Genomic DNA, 25752 nt, shown 5'->3' on the forward strand with positions numbered 1-25752 from the left:
TGGCATAATTGACTAAATCATATGTTTGAGGTGTCCTGACTCTCCCTGATTGCCGAAAAAAAGAATTGGCATCTTGGGTTTCAATATTCCCTCTGTACTATATTGAATATGGTGCTGAAACGTGCTTTATTGAAAGTCCAGGATCTGCACAGTAAAGGTTTTTTTTTGGTAGCACATTCTCAGCCTACAGCAAATTAGAACTTCCCTGCAGATTGTTGTCTGATTGCTCAAACTTGTAAAGAAAAAAAGCCTTCAATCAGTAAAAAAAAAAAAAAAACATCCAACAGCAACATATCAGATTGATGGTGGTCTGTAACCTGGGACTCCCAGGATTACAAAGTGACCCTAAGGGTTCCATGCCCAGAGGCCGGAGGACCAAGCAATACCTGTAGAGAACAGTATATGTGTTCACATCGGATGTGGTAGGGCCAATACAGTTCCATATGGACGAAAATCTGAATAAATACATTGAGAAATCTGCCCCATTTCATTTACCTGACTCAGTATTACCATAACTATAGTAGTTGGTAAGGAAACCATGGACCTTATTACCCACTGTCCCTAACCATTCTCCATACAGTATTTATGTATACTTTGTTTTTTAGCTAATTTGGTAGGCTAGCCATAGACGTCAATGAGGTTTCAATATGCATGCTGGGGGCCCCAAGCAATGTAAACTTCTGGCATGTATACTTAGGCACACATAGTTTCATAATTGCCAAGGGCATGGGAGGAGTAGGATGCAGAAGACACACTAGGACAGAAGTGTCAGCATTCCTTTCTCCACCTCATCAACCCCCAACCTTCTATGACCTTTCTCTGCTGTCTTAACCTTTTTTTTCCTAGTTTTTTTTAATTTAGAAACTTTTCCATGTGAGATTCAGCAGTCAGACAAAACCAGGGTGTATAAAAGATGTTGCTACCATGTAAAATTTTGGTTGCTTGTTGGAGATTTTGCCAAGGTGACCTATCTAAGCATTTTATGACATGGTTTTATGACATTTGCCAGGTTCCACTGACCTGTCTGTCATTTTGACAGGAAAAATCTTTGGCCCATTTGTCTCCAATGTTTTGTCAAGTTTTTCCCATCGTATATGAAGGAATTTGCAGATGAGGCTCTGACACAGATGTGAACATTGCAGCGAGCCCAGTTGAGGAGAGCAGAGGAGAGGAATGATAGTAGCAGGAATGGTGGTTGTAGTTGGTTCTCACTCTGACACTCTCCTAGGCTGCGCAGTGGGGGGGAAGGGAACGCCTTTTACTCCTTTAGGGCACTCCTGCCTAATGACAGTTGAGGTGCCCTTGGACTGGCAGTTCTTACACAAGTTTAATTTGTCGCAGTTCTCACAGGTTGCATGGCTGCAGATTGAGTGAACAGGCATGCATCCAGGTATAAAGTGCAATATTGAAAGGTTATGCAAGGTAATAGAACCATGGTGGGTGTTGGTCCTCACAGTCAGACATAGTCCTGCACCTTTTTAGTCAGGTTGCGGTACTGACAAATAGATATTTTCTTGTACAGGTGATCAGGGTGTGTCTAGGCACCTTAAGACTTTAATCTCCTTGACAGAGGGCTATGAGCGTAAGAGGTCCTAACAAGACAGCACTTCTCCACAGACATCTCCATCCACCTTTTTGGCATCTGGTATGCTTCTTAGCAGTAGCACTGGAGCTGTCCTCCTCTTTACTATCTAGTGTACTTGACTTGGCTAAGTGTGCTCCTCTCTCTGGCCTAACCTGAACTGGATAGAGATAGCCCCTACTCTCTTACGGGGAGAAGGTACTCAACCACATCTAGTGGGTGGGAGGAAATGGCCTGTGAACTCCACACTGGACTTTTGAATGTAAAGACATAAATTACACAGCAGTACATTTTTCCAGTCTTTTTGCAGCATATAGGTACAAAAGCACATAAAACCCACTTGTAGTGTACTACTGCCTCAGGAGTCGGACGCTGCAACGTAGCTGTACAATCTCATTTTTTTTATAATGTCTTTATAACATCTTGAAAATGAAGCCTTACTTAGTCTCCTGGATAAAGTTTTGCCTCCTCAGGCTGCATCGCAATTCCTTAGTCGGAAAAAGAGAGCAAACTCATTTTTTGAAGAGAGTAAAAGTGGAGACCTGGAACGGGAATGTGTTGAAGAACTGTGTGGTAAGGAAGAAGCCCGGGAGATATTTGAGAATAACCCTGAGACGGTAAGATCTGTTCTTATTTTCACATCACATTTTTACAATGTTTGCTTTGGTAGCTTTAAATGGATTTTCTGTTTTTCTGTGTGTATTATGCTGGGGCTAAGAAAAGTCTAAGTCTAAGAAAAGTCGCATGGCCAGAAATATCTGTGCAATCTGTTTGCAACTTGCTGTCACGTTACTATTTTAGAACTGTGATTTGTCTGTAAAGAAAAAGTGAAGGTGAAGAAAACTCTCAGGCAAGTTGCATATCGCATGCGACCTACATTGTGGTCTGTGATGAGCGACTTGTGGCCTGTGACAAAAAGTCTGCAAGATTTTCTGCAATTGTCACATGTCTCACTACAACTCCATTGACAGCCATTAGATGAAACCTATGTGATTTTCATGTTGCACGACACATACCGCAGTGTAGCCCCAGTCTGATAATCTAGTATCATCAGAATATACAGTATATACATATCTCGGACTACCTGGGCACGGGAGAATGCTTGTTCATGTGCAGTCAGATGATCGTGGTGATCCTCGTAAGTTGAGCCCCTGGCAGTCGAACATTTTGGCATATTCTCTCAACATCTTCTATAACTGTAGATACTTATTTTATTGTTGTTTTATAAAAGGCCTATAAGAAGTCTGGTCTTTTCACACAACCCTGAGTCCAGGTGACTTTTTGAATAACTCTCGTTCTTCTGAATACTCTGAAGCTGGCCAAACCCTTTAGATCAGGGGTGCACAACGTTTCCTGGTTGGGGGCCACATTGCCAGACTGAACCAATGACGAGGGCCGAAATTAAAATTTAAAGGTGTATTAACAACTTAAATATTGTACTTATGGCATATTGAACACACATTATATACCATTAATGTCTAGTTACACTTCCTGGACTCCCATCTAATGGGAGAAATACATGAAAAATACATGTGAGCAGCCACAAGACATAGGCATACAGGTCTGTTACCAGATGGTTGGGGGCCGCACAGAATGGTATCGAGGGCCGCATGTGGCCCCCGGGCCGCAGGTTGTGCACCCCTGCTTTAGATAGTTGTCCGGTCCGCCAAATGTTCTTTCAGCCTACAGCTATTCCTTCCAACCCTCTCATTCTCAGTAAGGTGAGGGGAGTAGGCCTCTGTCATTAGCGGTTAGACAATGAGAGGGGGCTCCCTCTGTCTCCATGAAGTATGATTTCGGGGTGAAAAGTTGTTGTCATGGCAGCCTAGAGCCCCCAGTTCTGCCATCACAGTACTCGCATTAAGCCCTGCCAGAGGCAAGCCTTTATAAGAATCCGGGGAGAATCACAATACACTGCAATACAAAAGTATTGCAGTGAATTGTACAAGTAATTAAATATCTGCATGTTCAAGTTTGCCAGGGAGACTAAAAAATGTAGCAAAAAGTTTAAAAAATATATATAAAAACCCAAAATATATATAATTTTTTTCCCATATTTATCATATAAATGTTAAAATAAAAAAATAAACATAATTCATATTGGAGCATCCAAAAATGTCAGAAATATTGCAATATGTTATTTATGCCTTACATACACCCACTGACGGAGAAATTAAAAATAGTTATGGGATGTCAAAACATGGCAACACATAGCATTTGTTTACCATTTAAGTAGTTAAAGGGGTTGTCTGGGCATTTCAGCTAAGGGTGAGTTCACATCACCGTTTAGCTTTCCATTCTTCTGATCCGTCATGGATTAACAAAAACGCTTCCGTCATGATAATACAACCGTCTGCATCCGTTATGATTTTAATTAACTCAATTCCTAAAATATAGACCTACAGATAAAGGTCACCCAGGGGGCAAGTGCCTAATTACTCAAACCAGGTACAGTATAAATCAAATATCACTAGATACCAAATATCACTGAATACCAAAAAATATTACCAAAACAAAACATGAAGTAAGGGACAATGGCCAAGAGGCAAAGAGACAGGGGGGGGGGGGGGGGGGGTTGGGTCTTATTCTCTCCCTACACCGACCCCACTGTAGCCTCAGCCCAGAGACAATTCCTGATGGTGGGGTGCCTAGGCCTGATGAGCCCTAACCGTCCCTACCACGTGGGACCTAAAACACATATTTTTATATGTCCCACGTGGTAGGGACGGTTAGGGCTCATCAGGCCTAGGCACGAGGACGGGGAAATCCCACTATCAGGGGTTATCTCCGGGCTGAGGCTACAGTAGGGTCAGTGTAGGGAGAGAATAAGACCCCCTCCCCTGTCTCTTTGCCTCTTGGCCATTGTCCCTTACATCATGTTTTGTTTTGGTAAAATTTTTGGGTATTCAGTGATATTTGGTATCTAGTGATATTTGATTTATACTGTACCTGGTTTGATTAATTGGGCACTTGCCCCCTGGGTGACCTTTATCTGTAGGTCTGTATTTTAGGAATTAAGTTAATTAAAATCTAATGTTTTTAGGGGTCTGTTTTTTTCTTAGTAATTACTTTATTTCGTTTGGACACCATTATATATGATATCCTTATTTTGTACGCTTCTTTTTAACTATATGCATACACTCACTAAAACGTTTTGCAACCAATGTAGCAGTGCCACATATCTAAAGTGCATCCTACTAAAGCATGGATATATACAAAAATATAGGCAAATTGTCTATTCAGATATTCATTTTCATAAATATCTAATAAATGTACAATAAATTATTGAAATTTAAACCATTGGGATACCTAATATCTAATTTTAATGTCCAAAATGCTTCTTGCATTAGGAATTTTCTCTTCTAATCCCCACCCCGTATTGGACATTAATCTCTTTCCAAACCAAAGAATTACGGTAAAAATTTTCATTCGATTTGTCATGTTCTTCAGTAAAAGGGCTACAAAATAAAAACTACAAATTGTGAAATTAAATAAAAGTGAAATAAAACTATCAATAAAAACTACAGATTGCCCTGCAAAAAGTGAGCTCTTACACAGCTCCATACATATAAATATAAAAAAGTTAGGGTGTTAGAATATGGCAATGCAAAGAAAAATTTGTAATTTTCAATTTTTTTTTAAGTATTAATTTACAACACAAGAAAAACTATAAAAATGAAGTTAAAAGGGCAGTTTTACCGCATAGGGAACGAAACCCATAAAACTAAGGTGGAACTGTGTTTTTTCTAATTCCATTTGGAATTTTTTTCCAGCTTCCCTTTAGACCATATGCAATATTAAATGGTGCCATTAGAAAGTACAAGTTGTCCCACAAAAAACAAGCCCTTGTTTAGCTATGAGAACAGAATAATAAAAAAAGGTTAATGTGCTTAAAGTTAATGATTGGCTTGAATTTAAAGAGGACCTTTAACCGATTATGACACTGTGAACTAAGAATACAGACATGGAGAGCGGCGCCCGGGGATCTCCCTGCACTTACTATTATCCCTGGGCGCCGCTCCGTTCTCCCGCTATTCCCTCTGGTATCTCCGGTCACAAAGTTATGGTAGGCGGAGTCTGCCCTTGTTCTGCTGTAGCGCTGGCCAATCGCATTGCAGAGCTCACAGCCTGGGAGAAAATACCCTCCCAGGCTGTGAGCTCTGCACTGCGATTGGCCAGTGCTAGAGCAGAACAAGGGCAGACTCCGCCTACCATAACTTAGTGACTGAAATCTCTGCCTAACTATAACTTAGTGGCCAGAGATACCGGAGGGCATAGCAGGAGAACGGAGCGGCGCCCAGGGATAATAGTAAGTGCAGTAAGATCCCCGGGCGCCGCTCTCCATGTCTGTATACTTAGTTCAGAGTGTCATAATCGGTGAAAGGTCCTCTTTAATGTTCTGATCTGTAATCTGAAAGCGTGTGAGTTTCATGCTATTAATTTTTTTATTTTTTTATTTTAGGAATATTTTTATCCAAAATATTTGGGTAAGTCAGGGTAAGAGTTGGGATATATTACGGTATATATATGTTGCTCAGTTGTGGTTTGTTCAGATAGACAGATTCATATTTGAGTCTCAAATAATAATCTAAGATCAGTTTCACACAAGCATGATAAGGACACAATTTTGTACCTATATAATGGCTGCAAGTCCCTGCCCTACTGCAACTTCTAAGGCTCATTATAGGGATCTATGAAGGGATCTCATTAGACCCACGGTCAGAGGGGAAAATGTGGCTGTACTATAGGCATGAAGAAGTGTCTGCATTACGCAACCTTAGGCTCTATTCCTACCACGTTTCTGCACTACATCACACTTTTTCTAGGAGGAAATATAGTTTTAATTTTTTTTGTTTATATGACATAAGTCTGGTTGTGTCTTCTTTCTGGGAACTGATGGCCTATACAACTCTCAGTATCCTTGTGCCCCATGGATCTATTACTGTAACCCAGTCCCAACTCTCTTGATTGGGGTTGAGCTGCTTTACCAACTCCATGGACCTTACTGTCTATGACTTCTGTAGTGAAGGGGCCTCATTGCTGGTTCTACTAATCAGTGACGGTCCCCAGAGGCAATCCAACACAGATCACACAATAATGGCCTATGTTAAGGATAGGTCATCAGTGTAATTTAATACAGGGCCCCTCTAATTATTTAGGTAGTTTATATTGTGTTTATAAGCATTTAACAGTTTTGCATAATTACAAGTTGAACCTATAATTTTAAACCCATTTATCTTTTATAGCTTGCATTGGAAATTATCGAGATAAAAATGACAAGATCAGTTACTTGAATTTTGATGGACCCTCTGATCTGAGATCTTGCATTACTGGTTTGTATCATATTTATTACGAGTTATAAAATGTAGTAAAAAAATAAAAGCTTGTATGATCACTAAACCCCCCACTGTTTTCAGCGCCTCACCTCCGATCAGTGTTTACACGGCTGCAGTGTTAAAAGTGACATAGCCATATACGACAAATGAGCGCTGCAGCCAATCACTGCACCAGTCTATGACATGAGACGGCTGAGGCCAGTGCAGGGGAAGCCTTGTCTGGCCTTACATTTCCCCTGCACTGGTTACTGCATGTGACCATTCAAGGTAATAAATACCGTAATCTCTGTACTTATATATCACATTTATTCTACAGCACTTCCGGACCAGTGTAAGCCATTACCATGTAATAAAGATGGATATAAGGAATGCAAGGATGGGAAAGGAAATTTCACCTGCATTTGTAAACCCGGATGGCAGGGAGTGCGTTGTGATGAAGGTGAGAGTAACTTTGTGTCTCAAGCTGCTTATAGATATGGCGACTATTATGTCCAGTACATAAAATAAATTCTGAGTACGTGTGAAAATGTAAGCTAAAAAAAGAGAAAAAAAAGAGAAACCGAACGAAAAAAATCTTATTTTGGTGTTTCTACTGTAAATTTTCGAATAACTTTCAATTGAATTTGGACACCGGGATATACAGTAAATGGCATTATGAAATACCATTTTCTAAGCTGGACTTAAAGGGATTATCCAACCCCTATAATTCCCCCCCCCCCCAATGCCCCAGCCCCTCACATAGATTGTAATTACCTCACTCCCCAGCACCCGCGTCGCTTCTGATGCCCACACGGCCGCCACTGCATCTACCCGTCAGGCAGATTCAAACATCCGGCGACGGGGTAGGGGTGTTCGGTGTGGACAGACTGCTGTTCAGCCAATAGCAGGCCACGATGGGAACGAGCCTCCCTAGCATCGCGGGTGACACTAGGGAGGCTCTTTCCTGTCACAGCCTGCTATTGGCTGCCCCCCCTGCAGGATGTTTTGATTCACGCAACGGGGAGATGCAGCAGCGGCTGTGCGGGCCTCAGAAGCAACGCAGGTGCCTGGGAGCCAAGTAAGTACAATCTGTGTGAGGGGCCTGGGCATTTGGGAGGGCATGATAGGGGTTGGTTAACCCCTTTAAGCGCATAATAACTGGATTATTTTTGGGACAATTATCAAGAAGAATATTTCATAGGAATGCTCATTCCTGATAATCATGCCATCGATCAACCGAGCAGACTCTAATTTCTTAGCTGCTTTGCATCTTTCATCAGCATAAAAGATGCTTGGTTATCAGCAGTACATCATCCAATGTAATCAAGTATGTGCTACTGATAATTATGAGAATTTCACTCGGGAAGAACAATTGCAGTAGCTGTTGTTCCTCTCCCATTCAATTTGCACCAGCCTGTGTAATAGTCTGCTATCTCCTGGAATAGTCTCTGTGTGGCTGACAACTGACCCAAGGGGTTCAGAGACACTGGTACGGGGCCCCGTGGGATCAGGAAAAACTGAAGTCAGTGAAAGGTCAAGGTCAGGGCAGGTTGAATATGAGCAATCTGATCAACAGTCCGTGGTCAGGGCAGGCAGTGAAAAGTCAATGCGGAGGTCAGACACAGGTCAAGTCAGCAGCAGAAGGTCAGAATCCAGTACATGGGTAGGAATCGGTTCACAGGCAGACAAACGAAAACAGCACACTTATGCAGGGAACTAGACAACCTATTGCCCAGACAACCTCCCACATAGGAAGGTGTCTTAAGTTCCCAAGAGTGGCCAGCCATTTTCTGGTGTGCATTAGGATGAAATCTCTGGCCCTTAAGGAGTCGGGGAAGCCTTGCCGGCAGGATGCACTCTGTGCCCTGCCAGGTAGAAAGATTCAGAAGGCTTTAGCGGCTCGGCCCACTGCATGAAATAAGAAGAAGGCTGACGCATCCGAAGCAGGGGGTGAGTAGATGGCACGCATAACCACCTTGAGGAGTGGAGCGACGGTGGGCACAGGCTGTCAATATAACAAAGCCCAAACTCAGGAAGAGGCCCAGGAGGACAAATGGATTTATTTTCAGGGTCCAGGGTGCTCCTAGTCCTAGCTTTGGTATTACTCACTGCTCCCTGTTCTTTTTCTCTGGGCTCTTGCGCTGCACTAAGTCCTGGCAGCACACAGCTTCAGAACGGGGCGTAAGGTGCTTAGGAGTGCACTATGACCTGATGCTGTGCGACGTCACAGTGTAGTGCCTGCCAAGACACAGCGCTGCACGGAGATCAGAGGCACCCACAACTGGAGAAGAGAGGTAAGTATTATTTTTTTTTGGTTCGGTTTGAGGACTACATTAAGGGGACTGAGGGGAGGGGCCATTGAAAAATTAGATGTGGGGCCTAGTCAGTTCTAGTGACTCCACTGGTCGCTGTTGTACAAAAAAGTCGCAAATTATGACACAAATTATGTGACTTTTTACCTCTCTGTGGTGAGAAAAGGAATGATGCATGGCAGGCGGGATGTGGCACACAATGGACACTAATGTAGAACAGCTTGGGGGTTGTAGGGTGTCTGAATCCCGCCGATCAGATGTCCTCTACATAGGCCGTGAGTTTTAAAGGACCAGACCCTTTTAAGGGGAGAGCCATAAGGCAATGAGACATGAGGAGCAGCCTAGCAGGGTAGATGTCGAGGGCATACATTGAATAGAGCATGTCCAGGAGAGTATTCAGTGCTTGTAGTTTAAGGGTCTTAACCTCCCACTACTTTGTGGATCGCCTCTTGTTTTTGTTACAAATAGTCGTGTAACGAAAAAGAGAAAAAGAAACTCAGTTTTCTAGTTCTTTGTGTAGCCAGCAATACATCAATCTTATGTGCAGGGACATGTACTCATGGACACCAAACCGTACGGCAAACATTGTGTAGGTCCCCCTCACAATTTGCTCCTTGTCAAACACACAGAGGGAGATTTATCAAACTTGGTGCAAAGGAAAACTGGCTTAGTTGCCCCTAGCAACCAATCAGATTCCACCTTTCATTCTCCAGAGCTCCTTTGGAAAATAAAAGGTCGAATCTAATTGGTTCCTATGGGCAACTAAGCCAGTTTTCCTTTACACCAGTTTGATAAATCTATCTCACAGAGTTTTATGCTTGTCTATTTTCCCTGCTTCCAATACATCCATTTCAAGAACAGACTGATCACTTTCTCACTAAGCTAATACAGAATACCTGTATCTCACCCATTGTTGACTGTTATTTACAGTCAATTCCCGGAACATGTGTCAAACATGTCCATTGGCTCCCATTTACCCAATGGAAGCCAAAAAGGTGTCCTTTTGGCCTCCATTGGACTGGTATACCTTTTTATACTTTATTTTACTGTATAGAGAAAAATCGTTAACTGCACTTTTTTATGCAGAGGCACCCTGCAAATACATATACAGCACGGTATCCATTTTTTTAAAGATGAATGTCTATGATGAGATATAGTATCTGCTACCTCATGCTTATATAGCAGCATACGTTGGAGCTTTTTGCTGTGCCCATTCAGCTCTATGGAGATTGGTTCTGTGATAGGATTTAGAGGCTCCTGTTGTAAAAAATTGCAGAGGATCTGACATGTGAGGGCCTTGCTCATAAAAGGCAAATATGCCCATACAAAAGGACATTTCCTTTAGGTTCGTTGAACTATTGAACAAAACAAATGGGCGCTGCTTATCACAGCAAGCATGCTTCCAGACCCCGAATGAACCTTTCAGCCCTGTATTAATTCCTCCAGAAATAAGTCCAGCAGATATGCCCGGGTTACCTTGGACTAGGGGAAAGGGATGCACTGAGGTGGGGAGGGAATGGCAAGTCCCACTACCAAATCTACCTGCCATTTCATTAAAAATCCAGTCCTTTAAACCAAATTGAAAAATAGGCCCCAGTAAACTAAAAAAAATTCTGAGGCAACCTAGCTTTTCTGGATTCTTTTAGCACGTTTTACCCATTATTTACATTATATGTATATTTTATATATAACACGTACTATAGAGAAATATACATGTGCCTGGATCTAGGCTTGATAACCAAAATGTAAACTCTGTTGCCTTTTTTGTCTTTACTTCAGATATTAATGAATGTGAGGATCCAGAAAAAGTGAAGGGCGGCTGCAGTCAGCGATGTGTGAACATCCCAGGCAGTTATCGCTGCGCCTGTGAGGATGGATACTACCTGCTTCCCGATAAGCACACCTGTAGCGGTAAATGTTGGACATTTGTCTCATCATCGCTGTCATGTAGATAGAATTCTTCATTTTATTTGACAAAGCAAAATCAGGTTTTGCTTCCTAAAACTAAAGCTTTTGTGCCAGTCCTCAGGATAGGGGATAAGTGTCTTATCGGTGGGGTTCTGACTGCTGGGACCCCTGCTGATCATTAGAACGGGGCCTGTGTTCCCCAGTTTGAATAGCCCAACGGACATGCATGTGCTCTCTGCATTCAACTGTGTGTGGCTGCTGGAAATAGCCAAGTCCTATGGAGTTAAATGGAATGGAGTGGCAGCATGCATGCGTGTCCGCTGCCCTGATCCAACAGGAATAGAGGCCGCGTTTTCAGTACGGGTCTCAGCGCTTGGACTCTTGCTGATTAGACACTCAAGGGAGAGCAGCCGCACATGCACAGCTAGCCTCCATTCACTGCTATGGGACTTTCAAAAATAGCTGAGCGCTCTCTATTGGCCATTTTCGGAAGTCCCATAGTACTGAATGGAGTGGACGCCACGCATGTGCAATGTGCTGTTTTTCATATAGAGGGCTCCTTCTGCGGATAGGACTGGGTTCCAGAGGTGAGACCCGTTCCTGTCTGACTATTGTGGAATATTCTAGTGATATGCCATAAATGTTGAACTGGAAAACCCCTTAAAGAGAACCTGTCATCAACTTTATGCAGCCCGTACTAACGGCAGCATAAAGTAGACACAGGTGAGTTGATTTCAGCGGTCTGTCATTTATAAGTTGAAAGTAAGTGGTTGCCGAGAACCAACATCACAATCATTGCAGACTGGACCTGGAAAAGAGTCACGGCCACCTGAGAAGAGTCATGGTTATTCATGAAGTCCTGCCCACCTGCTGATGATTTACAGTCTTCTACCTAGTTTTCTCCCTTTCTCTCTAGGAGAGAACTGCCAATCATCAGCAGATGGGCGAGAGAGCAGGAGATTATGAATAACCATGACTCTTCTGAGGTAGATTTTACTCTTTTTAAGGCCTGGGCTGCAATGATTATGATGCTGGTTCTCGGCAACCACTTACTATTAGCTCATGAGTGACACACCGCTGAAATCAGCATTTTTGTCAGTATTTTATGCTGCCCTCAGTGAGGTCTGCATAAAGTTGATGACAGGTTCCCTTTAAAGTGATAGAAACATAGAAACATAGACTGTGTCGGCAGATAAGAACCATTTGGCCCATCTAGTCTGCCCAGTATACTGAATAGAGCTCCATAATTCTGATACTCAGCTTCAAATCCACTCCATACAACTATAAAGCAAATTAATACATTTCGGACTGACTACTGCCACATTAAAGGGGGGAATCGGAGCTTACTGCATGCAAATGTATTATTGAGATCCATAGAGGAAGTATAAATCCAGATGCAGCACGCTTCCACTAGTGTTAGATACTAAATATCTTACTGAGATTTTCCGGGCTACAGATACTGATGATCCCCACTGAACTGATATTGATGATAGGTCTTCAATATCTAAAACCTAGAAAACCCCTTTAAAGGGGTGGTTCATTTTTGTGAGGCTTTTTTACAGACCCCAGAGCATGGCCAGACCCACGGTGGTAATCCTACTTACCTGATCCCCACCGCTGGGTTATGGCTCCATTGCTGCCCCGCAGGCCCTGAGTCTCCCTGTGTCAACATCTAGTTTGAATCCACGTCACATAATGGCTTTAACCAATGACTGGCTGCAGTGAAGACATGCATGGGTGAAACGTCAACGCTGCAGTCAGTCATTGGCTGCAACGGTCACACGACTTGGCATCAATCTGGATGTTGACACTGGTAGACCCGGGACCTGCAGAACTGGCGGGGCAGCAATGGAGACAGAACCCAGCATCATGGATCAAATAGATATGATTATGACCACGGGTCCTACCATGCTGTGAGATCTGTAGAAAAATCATAAAGGTGAACAACCCCTTTAAGGTAAGCGGCTGTTTAATAGATGATTGGTTCAGTCCAATCCTGTGGCACCTCTCCTGATTACCATGAAACATATGATGTGTTACATAGGATCTGTCACCACTCCTGACACCTCTCCTGTATGAGTAAATTATTTTATTAAATATGAGATGGCAATTCTGAAGCATCTTTTCTTAGATCTCTGCGCTGTGTTGTTGCTCTGTTACTCCTCATAGAAAATGATAAATACTTTGAAACCTGAGATGTTAATGCAGTACCACAGAACATGACTACTGCAAAAGGGTAATTGCTGTAATGTTCTGCTTTATTTTCTTTGTATACTTATAAGCATTGTATAGACAGTTTAGGGTAAACATCTTGGGTCTTCCTATTAGGTAGCCAGGAGATGGACCTGGGTCCACCCCCTGGTTAGTCAGTCAGTAGTGTGAGCCTACCTGAGGAACAGTGAGGACCTACATGTACAAGCTCCTAAGTGCTAGGCCTGAGCTCAGAAAACAATTATCTCTGAGACTTCTACAGTCAAGGGGGCTACTGTATCGTCAAAAGTGCTACAGAGAAAAGGAAGATCAGAAGGTCCAGAATCTACAAGGTCAAGCACTGGAGTCGGACAGCAAGTTATTGTGCATGTTTTAGGTATAGACATCTTACTGCTGTGAGAGGGAGCATTGGCAGAGTACCCTTCCACATTGGCCAGCCATGTATTAAACCTGCGCCCCTCAGCCTGAGAATTTGCAGAAGCATTTAACAAGAACCTCATTGCCTGCCTAGGGTTCTGCAGAGAGACTTTAGTGAGGTAAGGAGAAGGCGTACTATAACCTCCATCATTTCAGTTGTCTACTGTAAAGAGAGACTTTTATTGATACCAACTGGCCTGGTTACTAATGCCATCAGCATACACCGGCCACTTCTTTCTGCACTCCTGCCTTGCACCCAGACCAGCACCTACCATCAAGGGCACCTCACCTAACACCAGACAGGATCCCCAACTCCAAGGAGTGCCCTGAGAGAAGAAAGGGTGTGCCCTCCATTTACTGCAGAGCCTAGGGAGAGCCTGGGTGAGGATTGCCACTGTGAACTGTGAGTGCTACTACTAAAACCAGTATATCCACTACCACTTCCATCCTTCTTGCCTCCCCTCCGGGTCGCTGCATTTACCAGCGGAGGGGGGTGTCCTGACACACCGTGACAATGTCCAATCAATGCCGACAGTATCAGACTGTATACGGAGACGCTACTTTTACAAGGAGAATGGTAACACCCAGAGGTCAATGTTCTAATATATTTATAAGAAGACTAACAGAGGAACCTCAAAGTTCTAAGAAAACATGCTTGAGAATTGTGGTTTTATGGGCAATGCAAGCATTTAGTAAGATCAGGAGAGCTGACGGGTCCTCTTTAACAGGAATGCGTATGGAGAGAATAAAGGGCATCTGTCAGTAGTTTTGTACCTATGACACTGGCTGACCTGTTACATGTTCGCTTGGCATCTGAAGACATCTGGTCGGTCCTATGTTCCTATGTTCCTGCATTGCTGAGAAAAATCAAGTTTTAATATGTGAAAATGAGCCTCTAGGAGGAACGGGGGTGTTGCTATTACACTGCACTTTGATTCACAGGGATCACGTTTACAGCCCCTGGCCTTGTCATCCAAAGTGGAGCAGAGCCTGTAGGTGTAACGGCAACACCCCCGTTGCTCCTAAAGGCTAATTTGCATATATTAAAACATTCTTCTCAGCAATGCAGGCACATATGAACATGGGACCAACACAGATGCCTTCAGCTGCCAAGCGGACATGTAACAGGTCAGCCAGTGTCATAGGTACAGATCTACTGATAGATGCCCTCTAAGGTGCTGAAATACAGTGTATTCCTCTCTTTTAGAGAGCTATTCTTCTCTCACCCCTTGATGATTGTGGGGGAAGCCGCCTCTGACCAATTGTCAACAGTCCCTAATTTTCACAGACACTTCCTGCAAATTTGGACTATTCTGGGATTAAAATGGGTGGAGCTTATGTAAGCCCAGACCATAAATATGCATTCATGGGGGCACTGCGGGGGAACTGAAGCATGGCAGCCATGTAGAGGAGAGTCTCAGGTGGAGGACCACCTCTATGACACCCATACGCCCTAACAGAGCATATGTACAGGGTCACCTTTGTGACACAACACCTTTAAGACTCCTTAGGGTTTTGATAAATCTACCATTTTGTTTCCCCACACTGTTAATATGAGAATATCAGCCCTGCCTCACGCCACATGGGATGCGTTAAACACCTGCACTCGCATGCTATTCACCGCCTCTCTCTAAAACCCTGTATTCCATTTAAAGCATTGACACATTTATCTCTGCTTGGCTTCCCGAGAGGCATTTATCACTGCTAAGAACGGCTTCATAAAATAACATCTAGTCCTTAAAAAGCTAATTTTGTACGATTGAGAGAGCAGGTCCTGTGTGATTAAGAACCCAATCCATATCTGGGAGTCTCCGCCGTCTTCTAGAGCCTCCACGAGAAGCACATTCAGTACTACATCACTGTAATCAATTGATGTTCATGGCTGAGAATTGGAGAGAAGACACCGCAAACAGCCCCACATAAATCTTACAACGTGCTCTTCCCGTCCCCTGACAGCAAGAAGACTTCATCCAGCGTTCGCTTCATCAGAATATGTTCTGTTCATCTATTTTCCAGTGTCCCCAGACAGTCCACAATACCGTTTTGTCTTTTTACGCTGTATCATGTGGGCTAGCGGGTTCATATATATAAAAGCCGACAGTTAAAGGGGTTGTTCCATCTTGTACTATGTGGGGCATATCGCTAGGATATGCCTCCAATGTCTGATAGGTGCAGGTCCTACCTCTGGGACCCACACCTATCCTTAGAACAGAGCCTGCAAAGTGCAGGAGGGTGCACCGCGCATGCGCAGCCGCTCTACCTTTATTTCTATGAGAGTGATGAAAATAACTGAGCAGTGCGCTTGGCTATTTTCAGAAGTCCCATTGAAATAAAAGGAAACCGCACAGCGAAAGCGCAGCAACTACTACATTCACTTCTGTGGGGCTTATGGACTCGGCAATTCTCGGTAGTTCCATAGAAATGAATGGATGATGGCGGCGCATGCACGGCGTGTCCTCCGCCACTTTGCGGGCTCAGTTTTAAGAATAGGTGTGGGTCTCAGAGGTTGGACCTGCATCTGTTAGACATTGGGGGCATATCAGCGGCCGGCTGGACAACGTCTTTATAGGTATTTACATTTTCTGAATTTCTAATTGTATATCCAGAAAGAAACTCAACCCATTATGTGGATGCTCCCACGTAACGCCAGCATATGTTCCCCTAGTACATTTCAGATTTCCTCTGAGACATGCTAATTTTATTTAGAAGTATCACAGAGTATCTGACTGTTGGGATCCCTAGCAATCAGTGATGGTCAGTTTGCAGTGTTCGCCAGCGAACACATGCGGGCTGCCATCTTTAGTAAGGTAGACTCACCCGTCCGGCGATGCACAGGTAAGCCCTTACCTGTGCCGGGAGCCGGTCTGAAATCAAATGCAGTCACCGGGAGCAGGCAGTTCCGAGAACAGCCCGATGAAGGCCCCCGGCGGCTGTTCTCGGAACTGCCTGCTCCCGGTGACTGCATTTGATTTCAGACCCGCTCACCCGGACGGGTGAGTCTACCTTACTAAAGATGGCAGCCCGCATGTGTTCGCTGGCGAACACTGCGAACTGACCATCACTGCTAGCAATCGGCTTAATCTGAAGAAGATCCTGGCAACAAGTGCTTTAAAGGGTTTTCTCACAAAAATTATTCTCCAGTTTTAAATCCAGTACCTGGATCTAAATACTTTTTTTAGAATTACATGCGCTTAAAAATTTAGCATAGCCACTGAGTTATTCAATAAAATGTATCTGTATTGCGCCACCTACTATTTGTTATTTTTCTTATTTCTTTGACCTGCTCACTGAGAAGGTCGCACGTGCTCAGTTTCATCCTTCAACTGACTCCTGAGCTGTGATAGGTAGAGCTGAGACACGCCCCCTGAGCTGCAGCAGAAGAGAGCTGCCAGCTTGATATGTCTAGCAGAGCAATGAATGGGTTGATCTCTGGATCCATGTGAGGTACAGGGGTGGTTCTAGCTTTGTTAGAAAGAGACGGTCATGTACTATATGATGTCTGATCTTCATTTTTTACATACATCATGGGACAACCCCTTTAATCCCCTGCAGCACCACCACAGGGGAAATTAAGTATTGCATTTGGTCACTGAAATCAGTGATAGATGTGGTCCTCTGCTAATTGATGAAGGTCCTCTATTAATTGAAAATTAACTAATATTGTATTTAGAAATGTATATTCTAAATCAGACAACCCATTTAAAGAGAATCTGTGAGAGTCCTGATTACCCCACCCACTTACAATAATTAACAGCCATTCCTGTATCAGTATGTGTGGGGGCGGGGCAAGCAGGACTCTCATCCCTTCTCCTAGGAGTCCTTTTACTCAGAAATCGTGATCCAAATCATATAAACCTGTATATCCCAGAGCGCAGCTTCTCTCCCTCTTTCATACCCTGCTCTCAGGTCATCAGAAATCACCCGATAGGTTCACTTTAAGCACAAATAACTCCCTCTTTTGCCATTTCACATTTCTATCAGTTCTGTTCTACATGTAAGATGTTTTTTATCTTAAATAGATAGAGATGAATGTGAGTTCAGCCCAGTAATCTGCGGAGGGGCACAATGCAGAAATACACCAGGAAAGTATGAATGTGAGTGTGAGGCTGGATATCGGTTTAACACATCATCGAAGGTTTGTGAAGGTAAGTAATGCTCTATGGGCTATTTATTTGCCAAATGTTGCAATGTAGGAAGGTACATATATACGGGCACCTCAGGCCAGAGGAGGCGTTTCAATGTTTTATCTATGTGACTAGGTAAATCTGCATCATGTTTAACTGTGTAGGGAACTTGACAGATGCACATGGCAATCATCTATATGCGTTTGGACCAAAGGCAGGCACAAAAAGTTAAGAATCTTCCATGCAAGAGTACTACATTGGTCTTTTGCTCTCCATACACAGCAGGAGGCACTGTTTATTTTCCCATATGGCAGCATTAGGCTCCTTGATATAGGAACCCTGTGCATCTTACAGAAGGTGCCCATATGGTATGTTCAGCTCTGATTAGGACAAAAGAGAGTCTAATTTTACACCTGTATACAGTTATAGTCTCCATGTCTTATATGCCAAGAAGACTTAAAGGCTGTGTACATCTTGTGGGGATTTGCTCTAGTAGACAGGGTAAGCGGACGCAGTACAGAGGTAAAAACCAGTTGGTAAAGCAAAACTTCAGTGTTTATTCACACATAAGGCAAAAACTAAATGACAGTTCGCAGTCTTGGTGTTAGTTTACACAATGGAAAGTCCAAGGAACAAAACAATCACCTTGTTAGCAGTTTTTTCACCAGAGGTCCACAACAGGCTTTAGGGGGCCTGTTTCCCAGCATGCGGTTCTCAGCCCTCCAGCACGGCACAAAGCCTCAGATCCCAAACAAAGACTGACTCCCCTGTCAGAGAGGAGTAATCCACTCCACCTGACAGTGCTGAATGTTTTTTAAACCTGCCAAGAGCCGGCCTGGAACATGGGGAGTAGCCACCCATTCAGCACTTTGGCTACTCCCAGTAATAGCCACCCTGTATCAGCTTTACAGCCAAACTAAACAGTTGAAGTGTCAGACTGAAATCTGCAATAATGACACTTCATGAAAAAAAATATACGTCTCTTACCTCACCGAGGCCAGGAACCTCGGTGACACGTACCGACCATCAATGATGGCCCCTTGTTCCTTCCTACAATCTTTAGGGACATTTTTTTTATTATTGCATTGTATTTGTTTATGTTAAATTGCTCTTTATTAACATTTTTGAGTCCCTTTCTCTGTGCAGCCTTGAGATTCTCCAGTAGCAGGCGCTCTGTTTTTACTCTGTTCTGTCAGGTAGCACAGCTGGCAGCCCCTTATAAACACTCATTATAGTTCAATTCTTATTTTACTGATAAGAACATGGCTTAAGGCCCTATTACACGGGCAGATTATGTTACCGTTCATCTTAATGATAATCTATCATCTGGCAGTGTTTGCTCGTTCATCGGGTAATTGGGATCTTTGAACATGTTAAAGAAATCCTGGTTTGCCGGCAGCAGATTGCGGCGTGTAATAGGCGCTCTGCTGCCGGAAAACAGTGAGACAGTATAGGGACGAGCGATATATTAGTAAGCGCTCGTCCCTTTACTGAGGAGGAGATCGCTACATGTAATAGCAGCGGTCTCCTCCTCTACCGAGAAAGCGATTGATGGGACGGAATGCTTCCCTCCCAACAATCGTCTGCTCTATCTGCCCATGTAATCGGGCCCTTAAATAGGTGTTTTTGAGCTATTATTAAATTAGTGATAAGGGTTATTAGATGACCAGCACAAAGTGAAAGTGTGATTCACACAGCTAGGCAGAAGAAGTTAACCCTTGCAATCATAAAAAATAAATAAAAAATTGCCCCCAAAGATGTACATAGCCTTTAAAGGGAGTCTGTCACCTAATCTGAGCCTTTTAGACCGCTCAGATCAGGTTATAGACTCCTTTGCCCACATTACAATGGTACCTTTATTTGTTCTGTCCCTCGCAGAGATTTTGAAAAATTTGGCTTTTTAAGCTTATGCTAATGAGGTTTGGCAAGTGCCCAGGGGCGGTGTTACTGCCGCAAGTGTCCTGGCCCCTCGGCGATGTGCCTGGAAAAACACACTTCTTTCACCCCTCTGGCCCGCCCTATTTTCTATTATTACTTCCTCCTCTGCCTCCCAGATCTCGTGCCTGTGCCGCTCCACACTTGTCCCGCACCTGCACACTGCTGTGCCCATTATGGGCCGAGGAACAGGTAGTTGGACTGCGCATGTGCCAGTCTTTAGCATAAGTTTAAAAAGCCTATTTTTCTCGGCAAGGGACAGCACAAATAAAGGTACCATTGTAATGAGGGCAAAGGAGTCTATAACCTGATCTGAGAGGTCTAAAGGCTTAGATAAGGTGACAGACTCCCTTTAAGCTGGACATACACATTATATAGCTGTTGGCAAAATACTCGTAGAACCAACAGTTATCTATCCAACCTTCCCATACACATGCAAACTGGGTTCGGCACAGCATGCATGTGCCCTTAACCGGTAGAATAGTGAAGACCACTATCAAACACCTCTGGCTGGAGCCTATCTCCCCAAGAATAACAGGATAAGACAGTTGAAATCTCCCCAATCCTTACCTTCCCTGCCGACAGAAGAGAGTCAGGGGGGCACCCATACACATTAGGTCATTCGGCCAGCATGTGTCTAATGTCTATTGCTAGTTTTTAGACCTGGTCCAGCCCGAGATCACAGCTTGTCATTTGTTTTATAGATGTAGACGAATGCGCAGATGATATTTGCAGTCAAGTATGTGTTAATACTCCCGGAAGTTACAAATGCTACTGCGAAGGAAGAAAGAAGTTAAAGCTTGCTGATGACAAAAAGTCATGTGAAGTGAGTAGACTCCACTGATGTATTCATTTGTACATAAGCAAAAAGAAGCACAATGCAACAGTACTGTACTAACATAGGATATATGGAGTAATACTATAGTCACTATATGAAATGAATATAAAGTACTTACAAAATATGTTTTAATCAAAATCATTAGTGCCCATCCACCACGGCAAGGTGACCTATTTCAGATGGGACCCTACTCTATATGATGGTGCCTGTTTGTGACAACCAGCCTCTTAATTCAGGGAGGGCATGCTCCACATGTATACTGAACCTGCTCTATATGCTACCTCTCTCTGTGTGCCAGTCAGCCTCAAGTGAATTCAGGGAGAGAAGACTATAGCTATGTATACACCGCTTAAAAATCCTTCATTTGTGCGTAATTTGTAAGACAACCCAAACAAATAGTCTGTCATATGCCCATTTTCTTAAAACATAGCAGTTCTTTAAAAGGTTGTCTGGTTTAGGGAGCCCCTTTCCATCTGTCCATTAGAGAATCTACTATATGGTAGTCCGCTGCTCAGAAACCTTCTGTTAGTAATCACTTTTAGCATGGCTCCTGGTATTGGGAAGCATTAGGGGCACATTCAAATCAGGGCTGGCAGGAAACCATTTTTTTACATTTCCATTCAATACAATGAACACAATTGGGTTCTCATTAAAGTGATTGTCTTATTGCCTCAGATCTGGCTCTTAAAACCCTTAAAAGTTTGTAATTTAAAAGAATGGACACGCTGGATCCACCAGATCGGGAGCAATTCTTAACTGGATCATATTGCAGCATCCTCCCTGGATTTCTACATGCCCTTTCTACATACCCTTTCAGATGACAAACAGAGATTTTAGCAGATAACTGGGTTCATATTTAACAAGCCTGGCAGATCTACGTGTCCAGTGACACTAAACTCAACTAATCCTTGACGAGAGTGATAATATACTGCTGCATGGTGAATGAGGCAGATGTAGAATATCGGAGACCAAAAAAAAATCAAGGAGGGTAGTAGAAGCAATAATATTGTAAAGGTATGCAATATGCATACATCTTAGATAGCTGCCTCTTATTCCTTCTGACTTGCCCATATGCATATTCACTTGACTTGGCTAGTGTGTGTGTTATCAGTAGGGCAAGGAGAAAAGGCCATTAGCAGACAACTCTGGCAATAAGTTCTCTCCTTTTCACACTGCCGTATCCGTTTTTGCAGACCACAAATTGTGGATCCGCAAAACATTGATACCGGCTGTGTGCGTTCTGCATTTTGAAGATCGGAAAGTCCTTCCCTATGACAGAATTACCTATTCTTGTTCACAAAAACTGTCTAGAATACGACATGCCCTATCTTGCCCTATGTGGATAGCGCATGGTGTCCACGTATTTTGTGGCCCCATTGAAATCAATAGGTCCGCATCCAATCTACAAAATCACTGAACGGATGCGGACAGAAAAATACGGTTGTGTGAACGGGCCCTAAAACAAAGGATTGGTGTGTTGAAAGCCAACATTCCCGATTCTTCTTACCCCTGACATTTGCTGTCATGGGAGGGTCAGGACCCACACCTTCCCTATGCACATTTTCTAGTCCCTGCCAAAATCTGTGGGTTCAGCCGATGTTCATCTAATCTAATGTATATGCCCCTGGTAATGCCAAGAAAAGAGCCGCTAAGTCATTCACTGGCTGAGGCGGGTCACTGCTGACATTAGTGATTAGCTGGGTGGACTGTTCATGAGGGCAGCAGCAAGGGGTTGGTGGAGGTAATGCTGATTTCTTATTTCTAACATTTCTTTTTTTAGTTCTCCCTGAAAAACGTCTTTAAAGGGGGTTTCCGAGCCTGGAAATGCCCCTTCCCCATATGCCCTGGCTCCTCACACTGATTCTACTTACCTGTCTCCCCGCACGGCCGCCACTACTTCTCCCCGCCACAATTTGCAACCTTTACACATTTCCTTCATAGTCAACATTTTTACAAAGAGTAGGAGAAGGGGGGCGGCCCCCAAATAGTCACTCTCGGCCCAATCAATATGTGCACCAGAAAACTGCCGCACATTACACCTGAAATGGCGTAGATTTTATTTCCTGGCGCACAGAACTCCCGAAGATGCTCCAGAATTTTTATTACATGGGGGATGCAAGTAATTGTTAAGACAAACAAGTCAGGATTGGTTTCAGGTCCTCTTTAAATAGTTAAATTGCTGATACTCAGAGATGAGCGAATTTCATGTTTTGAATTTTGCGATTAGTTTACTGATAAAAGCAGAATTGCGTTATAGATTCCGTTACCACGGACCATAATGCAATTCTATGACGGAATGCATAACAGAATGCCTTTAGAGGCAGTCCATTATTCTTTCCGTCATGAAAGAAATCTATGGGCTGCATAACGTATCCGTCCGGTTTGCGTTATGCAGGAGAGGACTGCAGGAGAGGACTCCCCTGCATAACAGAAACGGGACGGATCCGTTATGCAGCCCATAGACTTCTATTTCGAGGGAATAAATAACAGAATGGCTCTAAAGGCATTCCGTTATGCATTCCGTCATAGAATAGCGTTATGGTCCATGGTAACGGAATCCATAACGCAATTCTGCTTTTACCAGTAAGCGAATCGCAAACAAATTTCATAACAAGAAATTTGCTCATCTCTAACTGCAATGTGTTATTCTCCCTGAGAATTGTTTTTTTTGCAACATTCCAGCTGCATCAGCTTTGGTTGCCTAACATCAGACGCTTTGCTCAAAATGTCAATTCAGGGTAAGCAAATATACAGCTCAGACATTTAGTTTGCTTCCTGCACTCAAAACTGAGTATATCCTTTAGGCCTCATGCACATGACCGTTGTGTGTTTTGCGGTCCGCAAATTGCGGATCCGCAAAACACGGATGGCGTCCGTGTGCTTTCCGCAATTTGCGGAACAGCACGGACAGCCATTGATATAACTGCCTATTCTTGTCTGCAAAACGTGAATCAAATTTTTCTTTCTATGAAGTTGTGTGAGGGCTTGATTTTTGTGGGACGACTTATACTTTTTTTTGGTATCATTATGGAGTAAATGGCGATTTTTGATCGCTGGTTATTAGTTTTTTTCAGTGGCAACTAAGAATAAATGAGCAATTCTATCTTTTTTTTTACGGCGTTTACTGTAAGGGATCATTTACAGTCCAGGTAGTTACGGACGCGGCAATACCAAACATATGGGGAAGATTATTATTTTTTCATTGAAAAGCATTTTTTCAATGGAAAAAAAAGTTTACATTTTTTTATGGGATTTATTTTATTGAATAAATGATTTATTTGTATTTTTTTTTTACCTTTTTTTTACCATTTAATAGCTCCAAAAGGGGACTATAACAGACAGATTTTTGATTGCTTTTAAAATGCAATGCACTATCCCTATAGTGCATTGCATTTTAATGGCAATGCTATTCTAACATTGACCATAAGGCTGCGCCAGAGAGGCACAGCTTGCTGGAAATTACTGAAGGCTGGTCTGGGACCTACATCAGACCCCAGACAGCCTTCACACACATCGGCACCCCGCGGTCGCATTTGCGGGCTGGCGATGGGAGACAGAGGGAGTCTGCTCCCTCTGTCAGCACTTTACATGCGGCGGGTGCCATTGCCCGCATCATGTAAAGTGTTAAACAGCCCGGATCGGCACTCCTGCCGGTCCGGCCTGTTAGAGCAGGGCCGCTGCTCTCACTTGCAGCGCTTCTGGATTTAACGCATTTTTCACTGATGGTTGCTAGGAGATGTAGATTGTTATTCTTCAGGTGTGTTTTTCACGCCCACAAAAAACTCATAAAAAACTGATTGCACCTACGCGAAAAAAAAAACTGAAACACTGAACACAAACACAGACAAAACTGACTGGACTTCCCTTCAAAACCATCAGTTTTTTCCTGAACAGACCCTGAGATAATCTGGTGTGAGCGAGGCCTAAGGGTTGGTTTACACGTTGCTGCTGATGCCAAGTGCAGGCTTGAGTCCCACCCACCTGCGACTACCCGTGGGTGCATAATTTTACCATCAAAACCATGTGACCATTAGCCACTTTGTGTGGCCGGTTTTCAGCACCAAGTGGCAGCTGCAGTTCGTAAATGAAGCCTAATACTCTTCAAAATGAGGTTCTGAAGCAGCTGAGTACTGTATAGTACAATCCCCTCCTGCAAGACAATTTCATGTCAGTCTCTGACCGCATCCTATTGAGCAGCAGGAGTCTGCACTGTACAGGACATCCATTGTGAGCCCCCTAAACAGTGCCTACCACAGACAACCCCAAAATAACTGGGTATAAATACTGTCCAGACAGTGCCTTTTACAATGCACACAGTGTCAAGCACAATGCGCCTCCATGCACTTCAATGTCATTTGGAGATCTGTATACTGTGAATGGCATCCAGCTGAAAAGGACATTTGAGATGATCCCCATGAGCTTCTGCCTGTGAGTCTCTGCTGTCAGCTAATGAGCAGAGCCAGAAGTATTGTGAATGATGGTGGCTGGCTGAAAGCAGTTGACAGTGCTTGTCTCACAATGCCCTTCTCAGATGTCCTTTTCAGTTGGGTGACAGGTGCAGAGTAAAGCCATCCAAATTCTACCTCTCAGGGCTGTACAGGAGGCTTCTCTCAAATAATTTCCAACATGAAGTGAAAGTCGAACATGGCACTATGCTAAAACACAGACTTGAATCTAAACTACAGATACCACATCATTGAAGGGTTAAAGGGGTTGTGTCACTAAACATATTCTACATTTTTCAAACCAGCACCTGGCTCTGAATCCTTCTGTAATTGCATGTCATTAAAAATGTGGTATAGGCACTGAGCTATTCAATTATATACAGTATATCTGTATAGCGCCACCAGCTGTTTGTTCTTTTCCTTATTTTTGTGTCCGTCTCACTGAGCTGGTCGAGCACGCTCAGTTTAAGGTCGAGTTCACACGACGAACGTGTGTGACCCGTGCCTGTGCTGCGGCCCGCAAATTGCTGCAATGCACGATCGCCGGCCGTGGGTCAGCTGCATCGGATCGCGGACCCATTCACTTTAATGGGAAGATAGGACCTGTTCTATCTTTTTGCGGAACGGAAGTACGGGACGCAACCCCACGGAAGCACTCCGTAATG

General features: G+C 43.5%; 1 protein-coding gene across 2 annotated transcripts in view; it reads left to right on the plus strand.

Annotated features, from left to right (window-relative positions):
- The window catches only part of LOC122933063 (vitamin K-dependent protein S-like), a 74967-nt gene that overhangs the window by 5881 nt on the left and 43334 nt on the right, over window positions 1-25752 (plus strand). For both annotated transcript variants that reach the window (XM_044287810.1, XM_044287809.1), the window contains exons 2-8: window positions 2042-2199; window positions 6045-6069; window positions 6829-6915; window positions 7235-7357; window positions 10989-11120; window positions 17765-17890; window positions 20509-20630. In XM_044287810.1, coding sequence (XP_044143745.1) covers window positions 2042-2199; window positions 6045-6069; window positions 6829-6915; window positions 7235-7357; window positions 10989-11120; window positions 17765-17890; window positions 20509-20630 — 773 coding nt within the window. The remainder of the gene's footprint in view (window positions 1-2041; window positions 2200-6044; window positions 6070-6828; window positions 6916-7234; window positions 7358-10988; window positions 11121-17764; window positions 17891-20508; window positions 20631-25752) is intronic.

Source organism: Bufo gargarizans, chromosome 3 (genome assembly GCF_014858855.1).
Source record: "Bufo gargarizans isolate SCDJY-AF-19 chromosome 3, ASM1485885v1, whole genome shotgun sequence".
NCBI lineage: Eukaryota > Metazoa > Chordata > Amphibia > Anura > Bufonidae > Bufo > Bufo gargarizans.